General features: G+C 34.9%; 1 protein-coding gene across 5 annotated transcripts in view; it reads left to right on the forward strand.

The window, feature by feature from the left end:
• Positions 1 to 19,046, forward strand: part of LOC135842360 (beta-glucuronidase) — a 32,659-nt gene that overhangs the window by 3,852 nt on the left and 9,761 nt on the right. The window contains exon 1 of one of the 5 annotated variants that reach the window (XM_065359791.1): positions 1,730 to 2,169. The exons of 1 other annotated variant lie outside the window; for it this stretch is intronic. In XM_065359791.1, coding sequence (XP_065215863.1) covers positions 2,047 to 2,169 — 123 coding nt within the window. In that variant the 5' untranslated portion in view covers positions 1,730 to 2,046. Of the gene's footprint in view, positions 1 to 1,729; positions 2,170 to 17,649; positions 17,797 to 19,046 lie in introns of those variants that run through there. 3 more of the 5 variants (XM_065359794.1, XM_065359790.1, XM_065359789.1) reach the window with 3 other exon arrangements.

A 19,046-nucleotide genomic window follows, 5' to 3' on the forward strand; every position in this document is an offset into this window, starting at 1 on the left:
TTTCCTGGAGGATACCTCCAAAAATATAATGAATGGCCTCTTCCTGGAGGAAATCTCCGACCTAACTTTAAACCAATTTGCATTAATAAAATTGATATGGAGATTTCCTCCAGGAAAAGACCATTCGTTTCATTTCCGGAGGTTTCCTCCGGTATGATCCTTCTCCGTTTTTAAGCTCATGAACCCCACGCCGGTCAAGTTTGAAGCAAAAAGTACGTTCGGAGAAGAGAGTTTGCTTTCTTTTTTTTTCTTTTCGTACCCCCCGGAGGGGCAAATGATATGAGGAAATATGCCCTGATCGCCTTAGAGATGATTAAATTAATCCCTTTGTACATTTACACGTATTCGTTAGCGTATAGGTATATGAGATTTACGTATACTAGAAGACAGTATGGCAACGATACCTACAAGTAGTGAATTTTTGAATAGGTACTGTTTTCGATTTTTCTACTTCTGGTCCCGAATTTTTTCGCAGATTGAAATAGCTTCACCTAGACTTACTAAGAAGGGTCATCTCTCACTTTTTTTCAGAAATTAAGGGGAGGAATTCGAAAAAAGTTGTGAAATGTGATCAAAAGACCATCGGAAATTTTTTACGAGTAGGTTCATGACTCAAGGCAAATTTGTGTTTCTCAAAGTTTCAGATCTTGAAATCGAAAAAAAATTTAAAATTTGATGAAAATGTCCACTATTCACTGGAGGGGAAACATCGTTCTATTTCATTTTCATAAATATGATGTCAACCTTCTTGAAAAGTATAAAAAATGCAAAAATACCTTTTTTTTTTTACTTCCAAATGGGTGCAATACAATCATCTTTTTTCGATTTTTATTGTAAGCCTCAACATTTGAAACTTTGATAAACAAATGAGCAAGTGAGGGATCGATGAATCACAGACTCAAAATTTTTCCCACGGTCTTCTAAAATCAACCCTTTTTTTTGAATCCTCCCTCAATTTTTCTTCTTCGAAAAATTATAATTTTCCCTCCTCCATTCGACAAAATTCCCACGTTTGGAACTTTTTCAAAATTATGTCTTCTCCTCTCTTTTTCCATTTCCATGCAAAAAACACCATTTTTTGTTGAAAAAAAAAATACAGAGTTCGAGAGATTTGTTTTAAAATAAAACCATCAAACTTCATTTCCGCAAAAAACCGCCGTCCTCTTCCACTTCCTACCGAGATGGAATCTACATAAAAATCCTCCATACAGAAAAAAAATCAGTCGCATTCTCTCGCTCCAATTCACCCGTTTTTTCAATTCTCACATTCACCCTATAAGAGGCGTTAAAATCAACGTGAAATAAAAATAAAAATCTCGTGCAAGTGTACGTCGAGTATACGTAATTCAGGTCGTACGTATTACGTAGGTATACTTAAACTTATACGTCGTACAGCGTGCGGAGAATTGCAGTTCGCAGGGTAAACTTAACCAACCACAATTACAAACTACGTCATAATATTAATACGATATACACGGTTGAGTTCGAGTACGAGTATAACCCTACAACCCTTGCTACGCGTTGTCGTCATCACAGGTTAACCATTTCATCTCGGGTACCCCAGGGGGTGGCATGGCACGAAGTTGCGGGACTCGGGATACGCGGACACGTTAAGTTAAACTTTCGGGATTCGGGCGAATATGAGCAGGTTTACGCGTCATCGTACCCCCTTGGCTCACGTGTATCAACGGGGGAGATTTCGGTACAAGAACATACACGAAGTACACTACACACAGTATACACGTTTTCCACGTCGAGAACGTCGGTCGTCGTCGGGTTATTCGCGGCCTTGATACGCATGCGCTCGTCTCTTGATCCTAGAAACAAAATTGCTGCGTAAGAGAGTTGATAATACGCGAGTATGAAATGAAAAAAAAAGCAAAGCAAGGTAAAGGAGGAACTCACAATTCACTCTTTCACTCTAGCACGAATGTAGCCGAGCTTACGCCGCGTATTGTGCACGCTGTCGAAGAGACTCTCGCGAATTTTCTTCTCTCTGTACCTACTACACGGTCATGTATACCACGGTTGTTTACATCGGGCTAAATGCGCTTCGTAATTTTATCCAAAGGCAAATCTTTCTGGGTTAAGATATTCGTACTGGTGATCTTGTTATCGTTTTCGATCTACGTATACTGCAACATGAGCTGCTTCGCCTCAAAAACTGAGGTAAGTTGAGCATCATCTTTCACTCCAAAATTTTTTTTTATTCTTAATCGATAGGATAAGTGAATATTTACCTAATTTCGTTTCCATGATTTGACGAGAAGTTTGACTCTGTACGCGTTACCTTTAGTAGTGGAGACCTTTTCGCAAATTGACGAAAAAGTCACCCACGCTTTTGATCGCGATCGTATACGTGAAAAAACAGTAAACGACGTGCGGTGCAATTTAATAAAAACTGGTATCGAGCCAAAAGATTCAAACAGGTGTTCAATATAAAGGCCCTATAAGTCATCACTTTCTTTGTATACGTCGTCGAGCTGTCGCTCTTTCGTAAATATTTACGTGCCCCGATGATAATTCTTTCATTTTCACACATTTTTCTTCGTTTCTTTTGATATAATGGAGCCCAGTTAGCCATACTCGATACGTTGGTTTGTCAAACGATGCGCAAGAGTATGATATTTTTCAAAAATGAAAGCTCATCTATGGATAATTACTCGTAATTAGGTAGGTACGCGAGAGAAAAATAATTCTCAGAATACATAATGAACTAATTACTACAAATGAATTTCCGAGTATGCAAGTTTACTCTTCATAAATTGTGAGTGTGACTCAATTTTTTAATTTTTTTCAACAGAATACCATATTTGTGATGAAATAAGTAGTGTGTCGTTTTTGAAGAGCAGAAATGATACTAATTTTGATAAATATGATAAGTGTAATCGCATCCATATGTACCAACGATAAGATAGTCCCCCTCCCCCATGTGTTTGCTTGCAGGCACGTGGCCTGCAGTGAAGTGGTTTTCAAAGTTTTATACAAATTGATTAATTCTTCTCGCATGGACGCAATTTTTAGTATGGGAGAGGGGAGAGGGTGTAATTGAATTTTCGTTTTTAAATCATACAGTGAATTTTTCAGGTTTTCTCAACATTTTCCTCTCATTTCTCCCGCATACCTCGGCTGCTCTTTTCAGTTTATATGTTACGCATATGGACAGTTTCGTCTTTCCAGGAGCCACAAACTTCAATAGAAATTCTTTCAAGATACAGAAATGCAGTTTTCCCTCTCCCCCTCTACTCAGCATACTGCATACATTTCAGATATTTCTATGTTGTAAAGTCAGTTTTATATTTTCAACTGAATTGAGTAAAATTTTGTGGAAATTCCAACATCCAAGAACGTGCAGGAGGCTCTAGCTCTAATGTACATAGAAAGCTCAAAATCGTTTGAAATCGTCTCCAATCAATTTAGGTGAGGGGACAAAAATACTTATGGTACATGTATAAAAAATTTCAGCTTTTCAGGTCAATTCGATAAAATTTGAATTTTTCCCATTTTTGGTCCAACTTTGATTTCCAAAAATTCACCACAAATCGAAAATGCATTTGAGCGCCTGAAATTTTGGGCTAGTGATGTATTTTGCATCCTTTTTCGAGCCAATACAAAAATTGATCTATTCTAGGACAATCCTCCTCGAATCTATAATCCTTTATTGTCATCACCTCGAATGACCATTTCCTCGAATAAATTTTTCCCGATCGTTTTTTTCCTGATTACTGAATTTTCGAATACGATTTCCCAAAATTGAATTTCCAAATCTTTTTTTTTCTAAGAATTTCTTGGTAACGAAACAAAACTTTTAGGTAATTTTGAGACAAATGGAGTCTTTTCTCCAAGTCTGACAAGGAAGAAGGATTTTTTTGCAATTTTGGAAAACAAAAAGTAGTACATATGACCTAGTAAGCAAATAATTTCAAGAAAAAAACAAGTCTTATTGGTATCTTGGCCAAAAAAACAGACTTTCTGGCAATTTTGACAACCAAATTTTTTCTTGATAATTTTAGGAACAAATTGGATTTTTTTAAGATTTTCTGCGACAGCAAAAGCATTACTTCCTAGAAATTTTGACCCCAAAAAAAGTTTTTTTTGGCCATTTTTTGCAAAAAAAAAAAAACAAAGCCTTTTCGGAAATTTTGATAAAACAGTAAGATTTTTTTACAATTTTGGCAGAAAACAAGACTTTCTGGAATGTTGGCTAAAACAATCAGGTCATGTCTGTGATTCTGACAAAAAAATCTGAACTTTTGGCCACTTAGACACTTTTATGCATGCGGAAAAATGGGTTTTGGAAAAAGTGGATTCTAGAAAGCGTATTCGAGGGAATTTCTGGAAACATTCATTAATACAAAAATAACTTTCAAACATCTTTCTATCTTTCAAAATATGAATAGACCTACATTTAAATCTGTAAGTAAAAAAAAAAATTAAAGGAATATTCAAAAATAAACTACAAGTAGCCTACCCAATACTCAATTTCAAGGGCTTAATTTTTCTAAACATTGAACATTAAAAATTCGACCCATAAAGAAGCATAAAAAATTGATCCAATGACTGCAGAAAGCTAAAATTCAGTTCAAGTTTCATTTTTAGAATCTTGAGTCAAGTTAATTGAAAAAGTACACACTGTACAATTTCATTCAATTAAGAAAATTTCTCAAACACCCATTCGAGTGTCTGGGGGTTAAAAACTTCATTTGAGATGTTTTTCAAAAAAAAAAAAAAGCAAAAACTGGGAAATTTAAAAAATATACTGAAGATTCCAAAACGATTTGAAACCACAATCTTATTGATTCGAGAATTTGAATTTTTCACGACCTAAATTTTCAACTGATTTTTTCAGTAAATTTGGATTAAATTCTCGTTCAAAAATACTTCGTCAGAATAAAAATGTTTTCAATGGATGTAAGTAGCCTGCATAACACGACACCTCGCATAATAAGAAAATTATTACACCGACACGTCTGTCAGTATCAGGAAGACGTTAATTAATTCGATAGACACAATAAACAAAGTGAAAAATTTATTGATAAGAGTTCCGGTGCGATAAAAAGGTCGTCGTTGAAAAAAAAGCTGTACCCCCTTTTGATATGCAGATGAAAACTTATCGAGTTTACGTGTAAAGTTCATTCCGCAATCATTAATTATTATGCCACCGATATTTTTTATACACATTTAAATTAATTAACCAGCGAGACAATGAAATTGAAAAAATCAAAAAATTTGAAACGAGGCTTCAAATTCGTATTATCTCAGGTTATTATTCTCTCCTCTGACTACAGCTTTCCTCTGCATCTCTATACGTTCTCGTTCTTCATTTTTCACGTTTTCAATCCGCCAAAATAGTTTCTCACGAATTCACGAATTGTTTCAAAAATTGAATAAAATTCGAAACTGTGTCCTTCACCCTGCTTTCGCTCTCGACCCTAATAAAAATAGGCACCAAAAAACTACCTACACGAAATGTCACGCTCTTGTGATATTTCAGACACATGGCGTGTTTCTTTTTTAGCATTTTACATAATATTGTATCCATAAATAGGCGCAGTAAATCGTAGGCGAAAAATTCCTAGAAAAGAATTCTGCATACGTAGGTAAATTTCATAATGATTCATACCTATTCATCAACATTCCTTTGTACATGCTGGGTGTAAGCATTTTATTAGACACCTATATTTTCTACATCTATGCACCTCATCGTGAACCACGACGAAAAAACGACATGTATTCGTATGAGTAACTTGGTAAATTTTTTGTTCTACAGAGAAACACACCCTGGTTGAAAAAATTCTCGGAGAGGTTTGGTTATTTTCAAAAGTCATTTAGAAGATATATAAAAGCTAAAATTTGAGATAAATGAAACAAAACCCCTCGTAAAATTGCCCCTTTCCTCTCTCATCCATCTTGTGTTCAATTCGCAGGCTTAGTTTCGCCATAAAACATTTATTGAACCGGAGAAATGAACATTTATGTAGTAGCTCGTTTTGAAAATTGCGAGTCTTTATCGCGTTTTCTGCAACAAAAAGCTGTAAAATTCACTCGGCTTTAAAAATTTCGTCTATAATTAACCTAGATTTTGAATGGGTTCTCGAAAGTTGGCGTTTTTAGATGGAGAAAAAATTACGTACGAAAGATAGGAAATGCGCGGAGTGTGCGCGACAGACAAAGCATGCCGGAAGTAATCTACTAATTAAAGCCAATAAAAAAAAAGCCCTTCGTATTGTTCTATACACTTTCAACGTTTTCGACGCTCGATTGGAATGATATCATCTGCATGTCTTATCGCTCACTTTTTTAGCTTCGAAATGAAAGAATTAAGTGGCGAACATTTTTTTTAGGGGGGAGGGGGGAGGGGGCGGGGGTGTCAGAAAAATTCTGGTAGAAATTCAAAAAATCCGAATTAGTTTTAAAAAATTTTTAAATGGCGGTTCGATACCAAAATTTAAAAATTTTCAATTGATTTTTCTATCTTCAAAAGTTGACCAAGGTTACATTAAAAATGTAAAAAAAAAATGAAATAACATCAAAATTCAAAATTTGTGTGATAATTTGCAAAAATCATTTAAAATGTTTTAAAAAATGCTGAAAATGCGAGAAAAATACGCTGCTTCTATCAAAATTTGGAAAAATATTAGACCTATCAAAATTGGATAAAATATGTCTTGAAAAAAAAAAAAAAAAAAAACAGAAAAAATGTCTAAAAATTGCAGTGACCTACCCAGGATTTCCTCATGGAGAGGGCAAAATCAGATTTCAGGAATCAAAAATCGAAATTAGAGGTAATTTTCTGAAAACCTATCGTGATATGTGATGATTTTAAGAGAAGGAAAATGGGTCCAAAAACCGAAAAAACATCCATTTTTGCATGTTTTATTTCAAATTCATGCTCGCAAGGGGGCGAAGACCCCTTTCACCCCCTCCCCCGCCATAGGCTACCTCATTAAAAATTGTTCAAGTTTGAATTATTATTAGAATTCTGAAAAAAATTACCAATTTTTAATTTAAAAAACAAACGAAGTCAACAACTTCACACAATTTAGCCTACTCTAAAAATCGCAAATTACACCCACTCATTTTTCAAAATTTACCAACGAAACATTCAACAATGAAAAACCTGTTGATTTTCTAACCTTTTTGTTAAATTTTAAAATTGATGATTCTTAAAATTACAACATTACTCGAGTACGCAAACCGTATTAAAAAATGTAAATACTTCAAGCATTTATTTTTTTCACGAATTTCTCAACCAACTCTCAATTCCAGGAAATCTATCCAAAAAACATCGTATTTCATTCGAGTCTGTAAAAGGCTTTTTTTTCAAACCCTTCTCCTTCATCCCTTCGCACTCAATCACACTTGAGCAACTTCACTGGGTTAACGATGCTTATCGAGTTCAACCACTAAAGTAAGTTTACACAAGACAAAGAAGAAAAAAAACACCGTAATCCTCGAGGAGAAAAAACCTACCTAGCTTTTGAAAACCATCCCCTCGATTCTCGCGAGCGTTACCCTTACATAAATCAACAAGTCTACATCCACCTTTGGCTTTGAGCTGCGTTCAAAAACACAAACGCAGCGAAAATCTCTCCAAGTGTAAGTATTATTTTTCACGCTCGGAAAACACGCAGTTCACCTACAGAACCATAAATTTCTCGATAACGGGTTCCCTTCTATGTCCAAGTCCAAGTCCAAGCTGCACATTGCATAACTTTCGATTCAGCGTTTCTCTCATGAGAGCTGGACAACGTCCAAACCAAACATAAACATCAATTGCAATTCGCGTACAATAACATCGTCGAAGGAAGCAAGTCTGGCCAGACAGCATCGAATCTTGTTTTGTTTATAATTCGTTTACTATACGTACGAGTATAATATCGATTGGTCTCTCTCTCTTTTTGGTTTTTATGGGGTTTTTCGTAATGACGAGAAAGGCGTAGATATTTTTTTGAATTCCAGTCATTGAAAATTTTTCGCTAAAATTAACGCCGATATTTTGACGACGAATTCGATAAGACGAAATGCGTTTCGTACGATGGCCTTTTTTACGTTTCCTATACTTATACGTTTATTTCTTCATTTCCATGCTATAAAGGGGGTTGGAAAAAATGTACAGCAAAAGGCACCCGAAGTACTGGCGCCTGGGTTTTAGTCGGTTTCTCTCGTTCTTTTTCTCGTTTCCTTCGTGCCAGAATCTGTGTACACAATGTTGCATATGAAGTAGCCGAATCTTGCGTGTATTTCCTATAATGCATTAGTACCAAGAAACCATCCATGCATTGCGACGAGATCAATTAAATCGGGTATTCAAATTATCATATAGTTTAATGACTAATGAGTAAATTCAAATTCAACTCGAGCCTATCGGTCTCGAATCATTTGTATTTCCTAGATGTAGGTATATCTAACTAAGTATTTACTTTTTCATTAGAACCATCTTGAAGATTTTTGTCTCTGATTTTCGAGTAAATAACGATCGCGTCTCTTTACAGAACCACTCGAACCAACGATCTTTGTAAAAATCCAGTTCTTAGTCAAGAATGTTGATTAGATTAATAAGTATAAATAACCAATTGCGATATTTATCGCGAGGTGTACGATAGCTTGTTTATATTTATTGCCCACATCGATAACGAAAATACATATAGGCACTTTTCCAAAGCCCAAAGAGGTGGAACAAGATTTATGACACAAGGTCGACCAAATCACAGCTCCAACAAAGTAGCCAGAGAGTAGTGACATTAGCAAGACAACACTTGTTATCACATAGTTCCTATAAATGGGAAGATTTTTTCATTGTTTATGTTTCACAGGTGTTTATAATTTACATAATGCGTACGGATGGAAATGGAAGGATGGAGATACGCAATATACAGGGGGATCCGAGAAGTGCGAGTAGATGTTTTGGTAAACAGAAACACAATCGTGACCTTGCGTTTCATCTTACTTCAGCACATGCAACTGTTACGAAAAAGATAGCTATAAAAGTACCTCGATTACGGAGAGTTTTTGAGAATTACAGTAAATTCATTCAAAGTGCAGAAATATTCCCGTTATCTTATTAATGATACTGATTTCTCAATAAAGAATGGCAGTCGTAAAACCTTGTAATCAAAATTTCAGGAGCTAAAATTCGTTTCGGGATTTCTGGAGAATTTTTGAAAATTTTAAAAAATTCAAAAGGTGGTCATTAAGGGCCGATTCCGCATACTTTTTTGCATAAGCAGCAGGCGCTAAAATTCACACGTTGCAAGTTTACTTAATTCAAGTACATTTACTTTCAAGTACTTGATCATGTCTGATCAAATAAATTTACTTGTATTTATTATTTTTCATCGTGAAATGGAATGGATAATCCGCCAATTAATTGAAAAGTCAAGTTACTTGCGGTTGTTTGAATTGAATAAACTAGCCACGTGTAAACTCCAGTTGTCACCTTGCATCTTCAGATCTGGAGATCTACTGAACAGAATTGAATGAAATTTAAAATATATATACTTTGAAACAATTAAAAGAAAATGTCGGATGGGATTTTCATTTGATTGAATATTTTTCGTAGAATTTGAAATTGAAAATCAACGAAATTTGAACACTTTTCAATCGTTGTTCATTCCAAAACTATTCAAGTAATTAAAAATCCCCTCCGACATTTTTTTCTAATTGCTTCATAGTATCTATATTTCAAATTTCATCAATTTTCGTCGGATAGATCTCGAGATCTCAACACTCGAAAATCAGGCGGATCGGGTATGCAATCGTGTATGCGGAATCGGCCCTTAAGTATTATAAATTTTGAACCTTGCAATTTCAATTTTTTAAAAATGAAATGAACAAGTGTGAAAAATTACTCCAATTCAACACTTTTAAACTCAAAAATAACCATATTAGGGTATATGTATTTTAATCTGTATTCCGGAGCCTCCAGCGAGTTTTTAATTTTCTCCAGGCATTTTTAGTTGCTGTGGACTCTGGAGGGGTCAAAAATGCAAACAGGGATGAATGATTTTCATTGTTTCAAACTTTCATAAAAAAAACAACCATTTTTGAGTCATTCTGGGGCCTTCAACGAATTTTTCATTCTCTTCAGAAGTTTTGAATAATGCTCGAGAAGGGACAAAATTGGCATACGCACTTCCAACTTATGTAGTTCACAAAAACACTATTCTCGTGAATCTTTGTGATCGATTTCGGTACTCGGTAGTCGGTACGTATCTGTACAATATTTCAAAATTCATTCAGTTGAAAGCAACATTTTTTGAAAGCAGGATACTCGCTGGTTGAGGATCCAGAACGGACTCGAAACCACAATCAATAAACTCAGGGCTCGTACTCATTTTTTCCCAAGAGAAAGTAACTTCAATAAGTAATCAAAAAAGTTCGAAAAAGTGATGAAAACTAGGTAAGACGTTCTAATGCAGAAAAAAATCACCAAAAAAACTAGAACGTTTCGTTTTTTAATCAAAATCTAAAAATGGAATTCGACACAAACTAATTTCGGAAAAAATAAGTTTTTTTTGCAATTGTTATCAAAATAGTTGATTTTGCAACTTTTTGACTTTAAAAAAATCCAGATTTTCTGGTAATGGGGTAACAAAGGTAAGAATTTTGTAAATTTCGGCAAAAAGCAAAATTTGGGCAATTTCAGCAAAAGAGCTGTTTGGCAAATTCTGATAAAAAAAGACACATTAGGACAAATGTTTGAAAAAAAGTAAGTAAGACTTTTAGAATTTTTTTTTTTGAAAAAAACGCAACTTTTCACAATTTTTGCCAAAAATTAGGCATTTGAGCAAAAGTTGAGACTTTTTGCTACTTTCGACAATAATTCTAGACAAAGGCAAGGCTTTAAGAAATTTTTGGCAATTTTGCTGAAAAACAGAAATTTTTGACATTAAATTTTGCAAAATGCAAGACTTTGACAATTTTTGCAAAAAGTACAAGTACATAGGTTGTTGGCAAAAAGTCATAGGTACCTACTTTTGGCTAATTTTTGAGAAAAAACGAGACTTAATAGCAATTTTGCTTAAACGTGAGAATTCTTGTCTAAAATAAAGACGTTGACAATTTCAGCACAACACACCTTTTTGGAAATTATTTCCAAAAAAGTGGTATTTTTTGAGAATTTTTGTCAAAAAAGTTGAGCTATTTTGCAACTTTTTGGTAAAAAGCGGAACTTTTGATCATTTTTGGCAAAAAAGCTGAATCATAAGGTGCTCAATTATTGGGGAAAAAGTAAAATTTTTCAGCAATTTCGCAGATGATAGAGACTTTTTTCAATTTTTTTTGCAAAAAGCGAGACTTTTTGGCATTTATTGTTGAAAAAAAAGTGAAACTTCTTCATAATTTTTGTCGAAAAAACGACACCTATTTTTTTCAATTTTTGTCAAGAAACCGAGACTTGCGATCGGGGGGGGGGGGGGAAGAGGATTAGACTTTTTGAAATTTTTTGCAATCGACCATAATTTTTAGAAATTTTTAGCAAAAAACGAGGCTTTTTGGTAACTTTGAAAAAGGCGGATTTTTTTACCATTTTAGTAGGTACCTATTTTAGGCAAAAAGGTAAACATTTTTCTCGTTTTCTTCACAAAGTGGAGCTGAGATTTGAAAAAATTGGGTTTTGGAAAATTTTAAAAAATAGACAAGAAGTTTCGTACTTCTTCAAGTTGATTTAGATGATTTTAATTTGTACCCAGTTTCCAAAATACGCTCCAGAACAGCATGAACCTACCTCCCATCAATTCTGCAACTTTCAAAAAAATCTATTGAAGGCTCGAGAACTGCTTAAAACGGTTCGAAACCGCTTCCAATCAATTCTGGAGGTTGAATGATTGTACATGACAAATTTCAAATGTCCAAGTCATTTTGGTGAAATATTGATTTTTTGGCATTTTTGGGGCAACGATTTTCAAAAAAGTAACCAAAAATCATGAAACACCCTTTAGGCACCTGAAATTTTTACTGATGATGTATTTTTGTATGCTCTTTTGATTCAGCTTTGTGCGGCTCAAAAATTTCCCTGATATTTGAAATACGTTCCTTTAACATAATTTCTAGGAACTCTTTCGATTTTTCTCTGAGTGATCCTAGTCAAAATTCCGATTTTATTTGACAAAAAATACAGTCATAAGTGATTTGTAAGATGAAAAAAACACCACATAAAATTTATTCTACATATTAAGAAGGAGGAGTAAAGATTTCAATGACCTTCATTCAAAAATCTAAATACAATTTCTGCGAGAGACGAGAGTTCCTTCTCTATCAAATCAAATTCATCTTATATGTATTCCAATGAACACAACCCATTCAACACACAATGTACGAGTATAAGCACTTGAATAGCAAAATACCTCAATACATAGAACCATCCATGTTATAAAATCACATCACACGTGTACTCGTAATACGTATTTTCAAATCTGCAATACGTACGTATAGGTAATCAACGAGCACCACCTTATTAAAAAAAAAAAAAACGTAAAATGGGCAGAAGAGTGAAATGAGGATTGAGGTACACGCGCACGTAGATACCCAGCATAATAATTAACCTTTGAACTTGAACTGTTGGAAGATTTCAAGATACGAGTACATATAACTTTAACTACCTGTATGTTTTTCGATAACAGGAGGAAAAAAATTGGCAATAGTTCAAACACATTTTGATCGTGATTGTTGGTATCACGCGACAATAATAAATAAAGGCATAGAGGGCGTCCATCGGAACCAGGAAGAGAAGAAGGTGGGGGATAATAAACTTATAAACAAGTCATAAATCAGTTCAGCGAGAAGATGCGTAACACCACACAGTGTTTGTTTCTTTTTTAGTAATTCTCACCGTAATTACGTACAGATATTTTATCGATAGATATTATTGATATTGCGGGAGTTGACACAAGTACAAGTGATGAAGTGAGTAAATATTTTCAAATTGAGTCGCCCATACGTACGACGAGTGAAGAGAGATCAGGTGTACGTACACGATTCGTATAAACCGATACCCTGAGGCGATTGGAAAATCTGAGGTCATTTTTCATTCGGGTCCAGATGACATCATTGAAAGGCGTGCAAATCTTTATCCTTGAAAGCCTATCCTCATATATACGAGTACATTATGCTTTGCGTCAAAAACGATGACACTACTCGTATGGTATGTTTACATCATAGACGACGATAAAATGATACACGAGCTTGGCACCTTTATAAATATGGCATTATGAATGCAATCAAGCGTGATTAAACGGTACGGTTCGGTTGTTACGGGCGAATTATTTTTATAACACAGTCGCACGCGAATATTTGGAAAATTGTCGCATAAACCTGTACTACAAATGTCATTCTCGAACGAAAACCGATTCATTTAGCAATCAGCCAATACGACAGCGGAATCTTCTGTATAAGACTTATAGGCACGAATCTGGCATGTAATCACGCAATCATTGGAAGAGTTTGGCGCCCAGGTGTATATACCGCACTTCCCTAGCGGCTGTGCCACGATATGGTGCCTATTGCTTAGGCTAATTCACCTTCTTTGTAAAATTCTGCCAGCCGATTCGAGTAATTAAAAAGGGAAAATTTAATCGGCGAAAAGCGCCTGCCTGGCTATTTAGTTACGGTAAAAATCACCGTGATTCCTTCCGTCGTCGTCGGTCGTACGTAGGCGTAGGTTGAAACAAAATTAGGCCACGAAAAATCATCGAACGCTTGTAAAGAAATTCAGCAGTCACGGAAGGCCGTTAAGTTCACGATTAAATGACACGAGAAGCGAAATGCTCGAAGTCGATGCGATGGTTGCTGCGGCACGGCACGGCGAAGGGAACGATCGTACTTGTAATGTAGTCTGCCATACAAGATGAAAAATACATTGTCCTTTGGCTCGGCTTGTAAAACGTATCCATCAAGAAGCGCCACCGTATTGTATAGAGTCCGGCTTTTTAAACATCTTCTTGTCACGGCTCGTTACCATCAAAAGCATCGATTTGTTTGAAGCTGACAGTGTGACGGGTGACGTGAAGGCAGGCGGTTTCGTTTATTAAGCTGCTTCTCTCAACTTACGTCGTCGTGTGCCTGTAATTTCTATACAATTGATCTGCAGATCAGAGCAGAGCAGACCTTCGTATGTAGCTCAACTTTTCCAAGGCTTATGTATTTGTACGATGGCGATGGCGATACTGATACACGCACAGCCTATTTTCATGCTTCTTCCGGAACTGCGCAAATAAAATAATTAACAACGTTGGTCAAAGTTTACATGCGAAAAATGCGACTGAATTTTGTTGATTTTCTTTTTGATTACTTTTACGCCCATATCAGGTAAAGTTCAGAATTTTCTAATCGCGAGCAGGAGTTCAATAAGTCGAACCTCAAGTCAGGTCGGGCTTGATGGGGGTCCTTTTAAATGCCTGCCCTATTTCGAATTTGCATATATCATTCGTAGCGTGGCCATTGAATTCCGTCCCATCTTGCTTCAGGTCATCTGATTTCTTCCTGCTGAATTGATTAGAAAACTGTCACTATTACACTCTAGTGCAGACCTCTCCTCCCTCCATCATTGAGCGAGAGGATCTTGACTTCATATTATTTTGTACAGTAATTTTTTGTTTCAATACCCAAATCTGGAGCCATAAGTAGGTACATATAAAATAAAATCAGTCGATGAATCTGTTTGTGCAACTTCGAGAAGTGTTGTAAAAAGATTGAAAATAATTCTTTGAAAATGTTGAATTATCAAAGTTGACTTTTTATTTGCGAAAGTTCAGTTTTAAAATGTATGCTGAATCGAGAGCACTCATCTGAAAATTTGGAAAAAATTAGTTATAGGTACCTATTTAGATTTTCTCAATATCAAAAGTGTGAATATTTTTCATTCTGAGATCTAGGTTCCTTAAAGAAGCCACCTCTTCTCTCCCCCCCCCCCCGTATTTTGAAAATACTTATATTTTTGGGGGGAAAAGTTTAAAATTGTGCAGCCTATTGTTTATAATGTTTTTGAAAATGAGAGTTGATTTTGAATTTTCAGCTTTCGTTACGTATGGTTTACTGCAGGCCTTTTTTTGTATTTCCTTCCTCCTTCCTGGGGGAGGAGATGCTAAATTGAAGTTGCAAGCCCTTAATTTTCATTCCCCCCTCCCTGTTACTGTGTTTTGAGAAAAAAATCGAAGTACCTAAATTATTTTTTCGTTGCTAAAAAAAGAAATACAATTCAACCTTTTTCCAAAAAGTTACCAAAATCAAATTCTTTCATTTTTTTAGGTTTTATTTACATTTTTTGATATTTTCGAACTTTTCTTTGTGGGGACTGTGCCCCTCGCGTTCCCCCACAAAAAAAACCTCGTAATTTTCAGAAGTACTGATTTCCAAATTAAACTCACTTTTTCTTTTGAACTGAAACTCTCCGATTTGAATGAATCCAAACCAGATTAAAGAGCACGTCCCAAAACCCCCGGAACCAAAATTTCAGGAGGTGAAATTCATTTTAGGCCCTTCTGGAACGATTTTAAATTTCTGGAGAAATTTGAAAATTCACTGGAGGCTTCGTTCCTAAAAAGTCAAATTGCGATTGTTTCCGAGTCAGGTGATTGTATGGACACACCAGACGATACCTGCTCCCCCCCCCCAAAATGCTCGTCATATTCTTTTTTTCGAAATTTTGATTTTTCACATTTTTACAAATTAGGTAGGTACCTGCTCATTGGTTGAAAATTCATTTTTGAACTCGCAGTCTCGTACTCATCCTGGTACTTTGCACTGGGCTAATTTTCTGTTCAAATTTTCATATTTTAGAATGTCTGTCAAATATCAAACTTACTAAGTTGAATTTGTTCGACCTTTTTTTCTTAGCAGCTTTTCAGTTTTGTGACACCCTCTACCCTCTCCTCTCCCTACCTCAGAAAATCTGTCATCGTGTCACGTGTTTTCTTAAGAAAAAAAAACGATAAAATCGACTAAAAAAACATTATTTTTCAATAATGGTTCTTTAGTAAAAATCCCCCTCAGAAAATGAAACAAAAAAATGGGATATTCAACGTAATTTCGACAGGGATTTGGGGGGGGGGACGCGAGGGGGAGTTCGAAAATATCGAAAAAATTGCAATAAAAACTACAATAATGAAAGAATTTGAAAAAACAAAATATGTAATAAATTTTGGTAGCTTTTTTTAAAAATGTTGAATTTTTTAGGGGGTGGGTCAAAATTATCTAAAAACAGAATCTATTAAAGTTGCCACATTGAAATTTTTGAATTATGAACACTATTACTTGATGAGCCAAAAAAAGTGATTAAAAATTTTCATTTCAAACAGGTTCAAAATGACGTAATCTCAAAGTGCGAAAACGATATCACAATTAAGTACGTCGAAACTTTGGAAATTGCTCTAAATCTAAAATTTAGCATTCAAGTTTGTATTTTAGTACTTATGTACCTTGTACTTAAAGTGAATGTTACTTTTTTATATTTCCAAAACTTTTTCTAAACAATGAAAAAATAATTTAGGTAGGTAGTACTTCGATTTTTTTCTCAAAACACCGTGACAAGGGGGGGGGGGGTTGAAAATTAGGGGTTTGCGATTTCAATTCCACCCCCCCCCCCATGGAAGGAAATACAAAAAATGCCTGAATTTCGATAATTATGAAAATTGATTATCGACTTTGACTTTTACTTATTTCAAGTTTTCAGATTTTGGGGAGTCTGCGAGACCAACATTGCTCGAGGGACTGACGGAAGTTCTTTTTCGAAAAGGAAACTTATTAATAGAATTTTGACGAAGAAATTTAAACTTTTTCAAAAAATAGGTATTATAACCAAATCTTATCTACACCTCATTTTGCGATTTTTGATGGGCGAGGGAGAGGTTCTAAGGGCCAGAATTATTTAGAAGACGGGGGCGTCGTTTTTAAATCAAAAGGGGAATTATTTAGAAGAGCTGAGTAGACCAAAACGCGTCTCGCAAGAGTATTTTTTATTAATTCTTTATAAAAACCTTTTCAATAAAGTTTCGTCCAGTAAAAGAAGTGAAACACTAAATTCGCATTTACCTACCTTTTTTTTTCAATTTTGGGGGGAGCGGAAGGGGCTCCCTGTGTTGTTATAAAAAAAAAAAAAATGGAACGGGCATGAAAATGCAAAATTTCAAAATAAATACCATATTAGAATTCATGTTATTTTTTTCATTAGATTTTATCTAGGCGAGGGGGTAGGGTAGGGGGAAGGAGAAAATCAACATTTGTAGTATGTACTATAAAAAGATAAATTTACATTGTAAAACATTTTCTTTCTCTATAAGATTTACAAACGAATAAACTTGATAAGAAATGTGCTATCAGGTTTCAGGTTCAGGTAGAGTATTCAATGGCAATTAGCTCCCTATTGGCTAAAATGAAAATATAAAAATACGTACGTCAGTCAGGTTAAAATATCATAATATGTAAAAGACTGAATTTCAAGGAGTCGATTTAAAATATACCTAATCAAAACTAAACTGCGTTTTAAAACAGTACTACGTACAAGATTTTGGTGTGTTTTTCGCGATTTTTACACTCGGAAAAATGGAGCACGATATTTGTAACGTTATGTTGAATGTTTTTCAAAATGTTAGCTTGAAAATGACAGTTTTTGAGTATTTTCACATTTTTCAATTTTGTTCGGTAAATTCTACACAAGACTGTTTAGAGATGTACATAATGAACGACCATGTTTTGAAAAATTCTCTGGGAAGTACCATTTCAGATGAAAAATGGATATTGAACACTTTGAACCGCACTGAATGGGAAATAGCTGAGCAAAATTTTGATAATTCGTTGTCTGTAAGTATTTTTTTCCCCTCAAAATACGAGAATAAATAAAATTAGATAAGAATGAAAACATTGTAGAGTCTCATTCGCAAATTTCGAAAAGTACTGTGATAGGTACCTATTACTTAATTACGTTTAAAAGTGCACAAATTAAGTCCAACTATGAGACTCGAGTGACTCGACCCTACCCACATTCTGACTTCCTATCTCTGTTATCGCCATGGAATTTATAAACACGTAGGTACCAAAAGGATGAAATTCGATCATGTATAACTAGAAATATCCAGCTAAGGTCTGGTACAATAGGAATATCACAAATACGGAGCAGCGATTTCGAAATTATTAAATTCAACCATCCGGTAAACTGTGTATTTATATCGAGTGAAAACTCTAAGAAAGCATAATGCAAGTAGGTATGTATTATGGGGAATGTTTTCGAAGTATTAGAATAATACATTTCGGCGTATAGCGACGTAAAATGAATATTGAAATCGATTAACGAAATACCCAGAACTAGCACCAATTCCTGGGTTTATTAAATAGACGCAAGCGGGTATAAATATTAAACTGAAATCCTACGCGTAACCGTTCCGCCGTAATTATCGTAATTAGTCGTATTGTTCGAGTAATTTTTCTTCATTTTCTGTGAAAAGCCTCCAAAATTTAGACGATGAAATGATGACTATTTTCCAGGATTAAGATACACGCGCCATCGCCAGCTGGATTATATTAGTAAATGGGCCTTTAATGATCGAAAGTTTCTATCTGTGAAAAGTCGTAGTACGAGCAATTTATTCTTTCGATTGAATTATTTTCATCTTTCGTGTTCTATATGCGGTTTGAAACATTTCGTTAGTGTACAGCTGTTTCGGACATTAATGAGATAGTATCAAGATGACAGCTGATGCGACGGTATTCTTCATTTTTTTTTTTCTTCAATTTGCTCAGCGGCCATAATCGAAGTAGCAGGGTATTTCCATTATAAACTTAATTTCAGTTTAGGAATATTTAAATAATGGATCATATAATGGTATTTCTTCGGCTCCGATGCTTGGATTCGGTCCCAAATAGGTTATTGAACTTCCATGTTGTAAAATAAATTATCTTCGCGTAGTTTTGAAAAACTGCGATTTGGTTGCTTTACGAGTAAAAACGCTTTCGTTATATTTTTCATTAAAATGGATTCGTTCGTATCGCATTAACGTAGCTGAAAACTTTTATAGAAATTTTTTTTCGTGAATTGAAATTTTCTTGTGATTAAA

The sequence above is a fragment of the Planococcus citri genome, chromosome 4 (assembly GCF_950023065.1).
Source record: "Planococcus citri chromosome 4, ihPlaCitr1.1, whole genome shotgun sequence".
NCBI classification, from domain to species: domain Eukaryota; kingdom Metazoa; phylum Arthropoda; class Insecta; order Hemiptera; family Pseudococcidae; genus Planococcus; species Planococcus citri.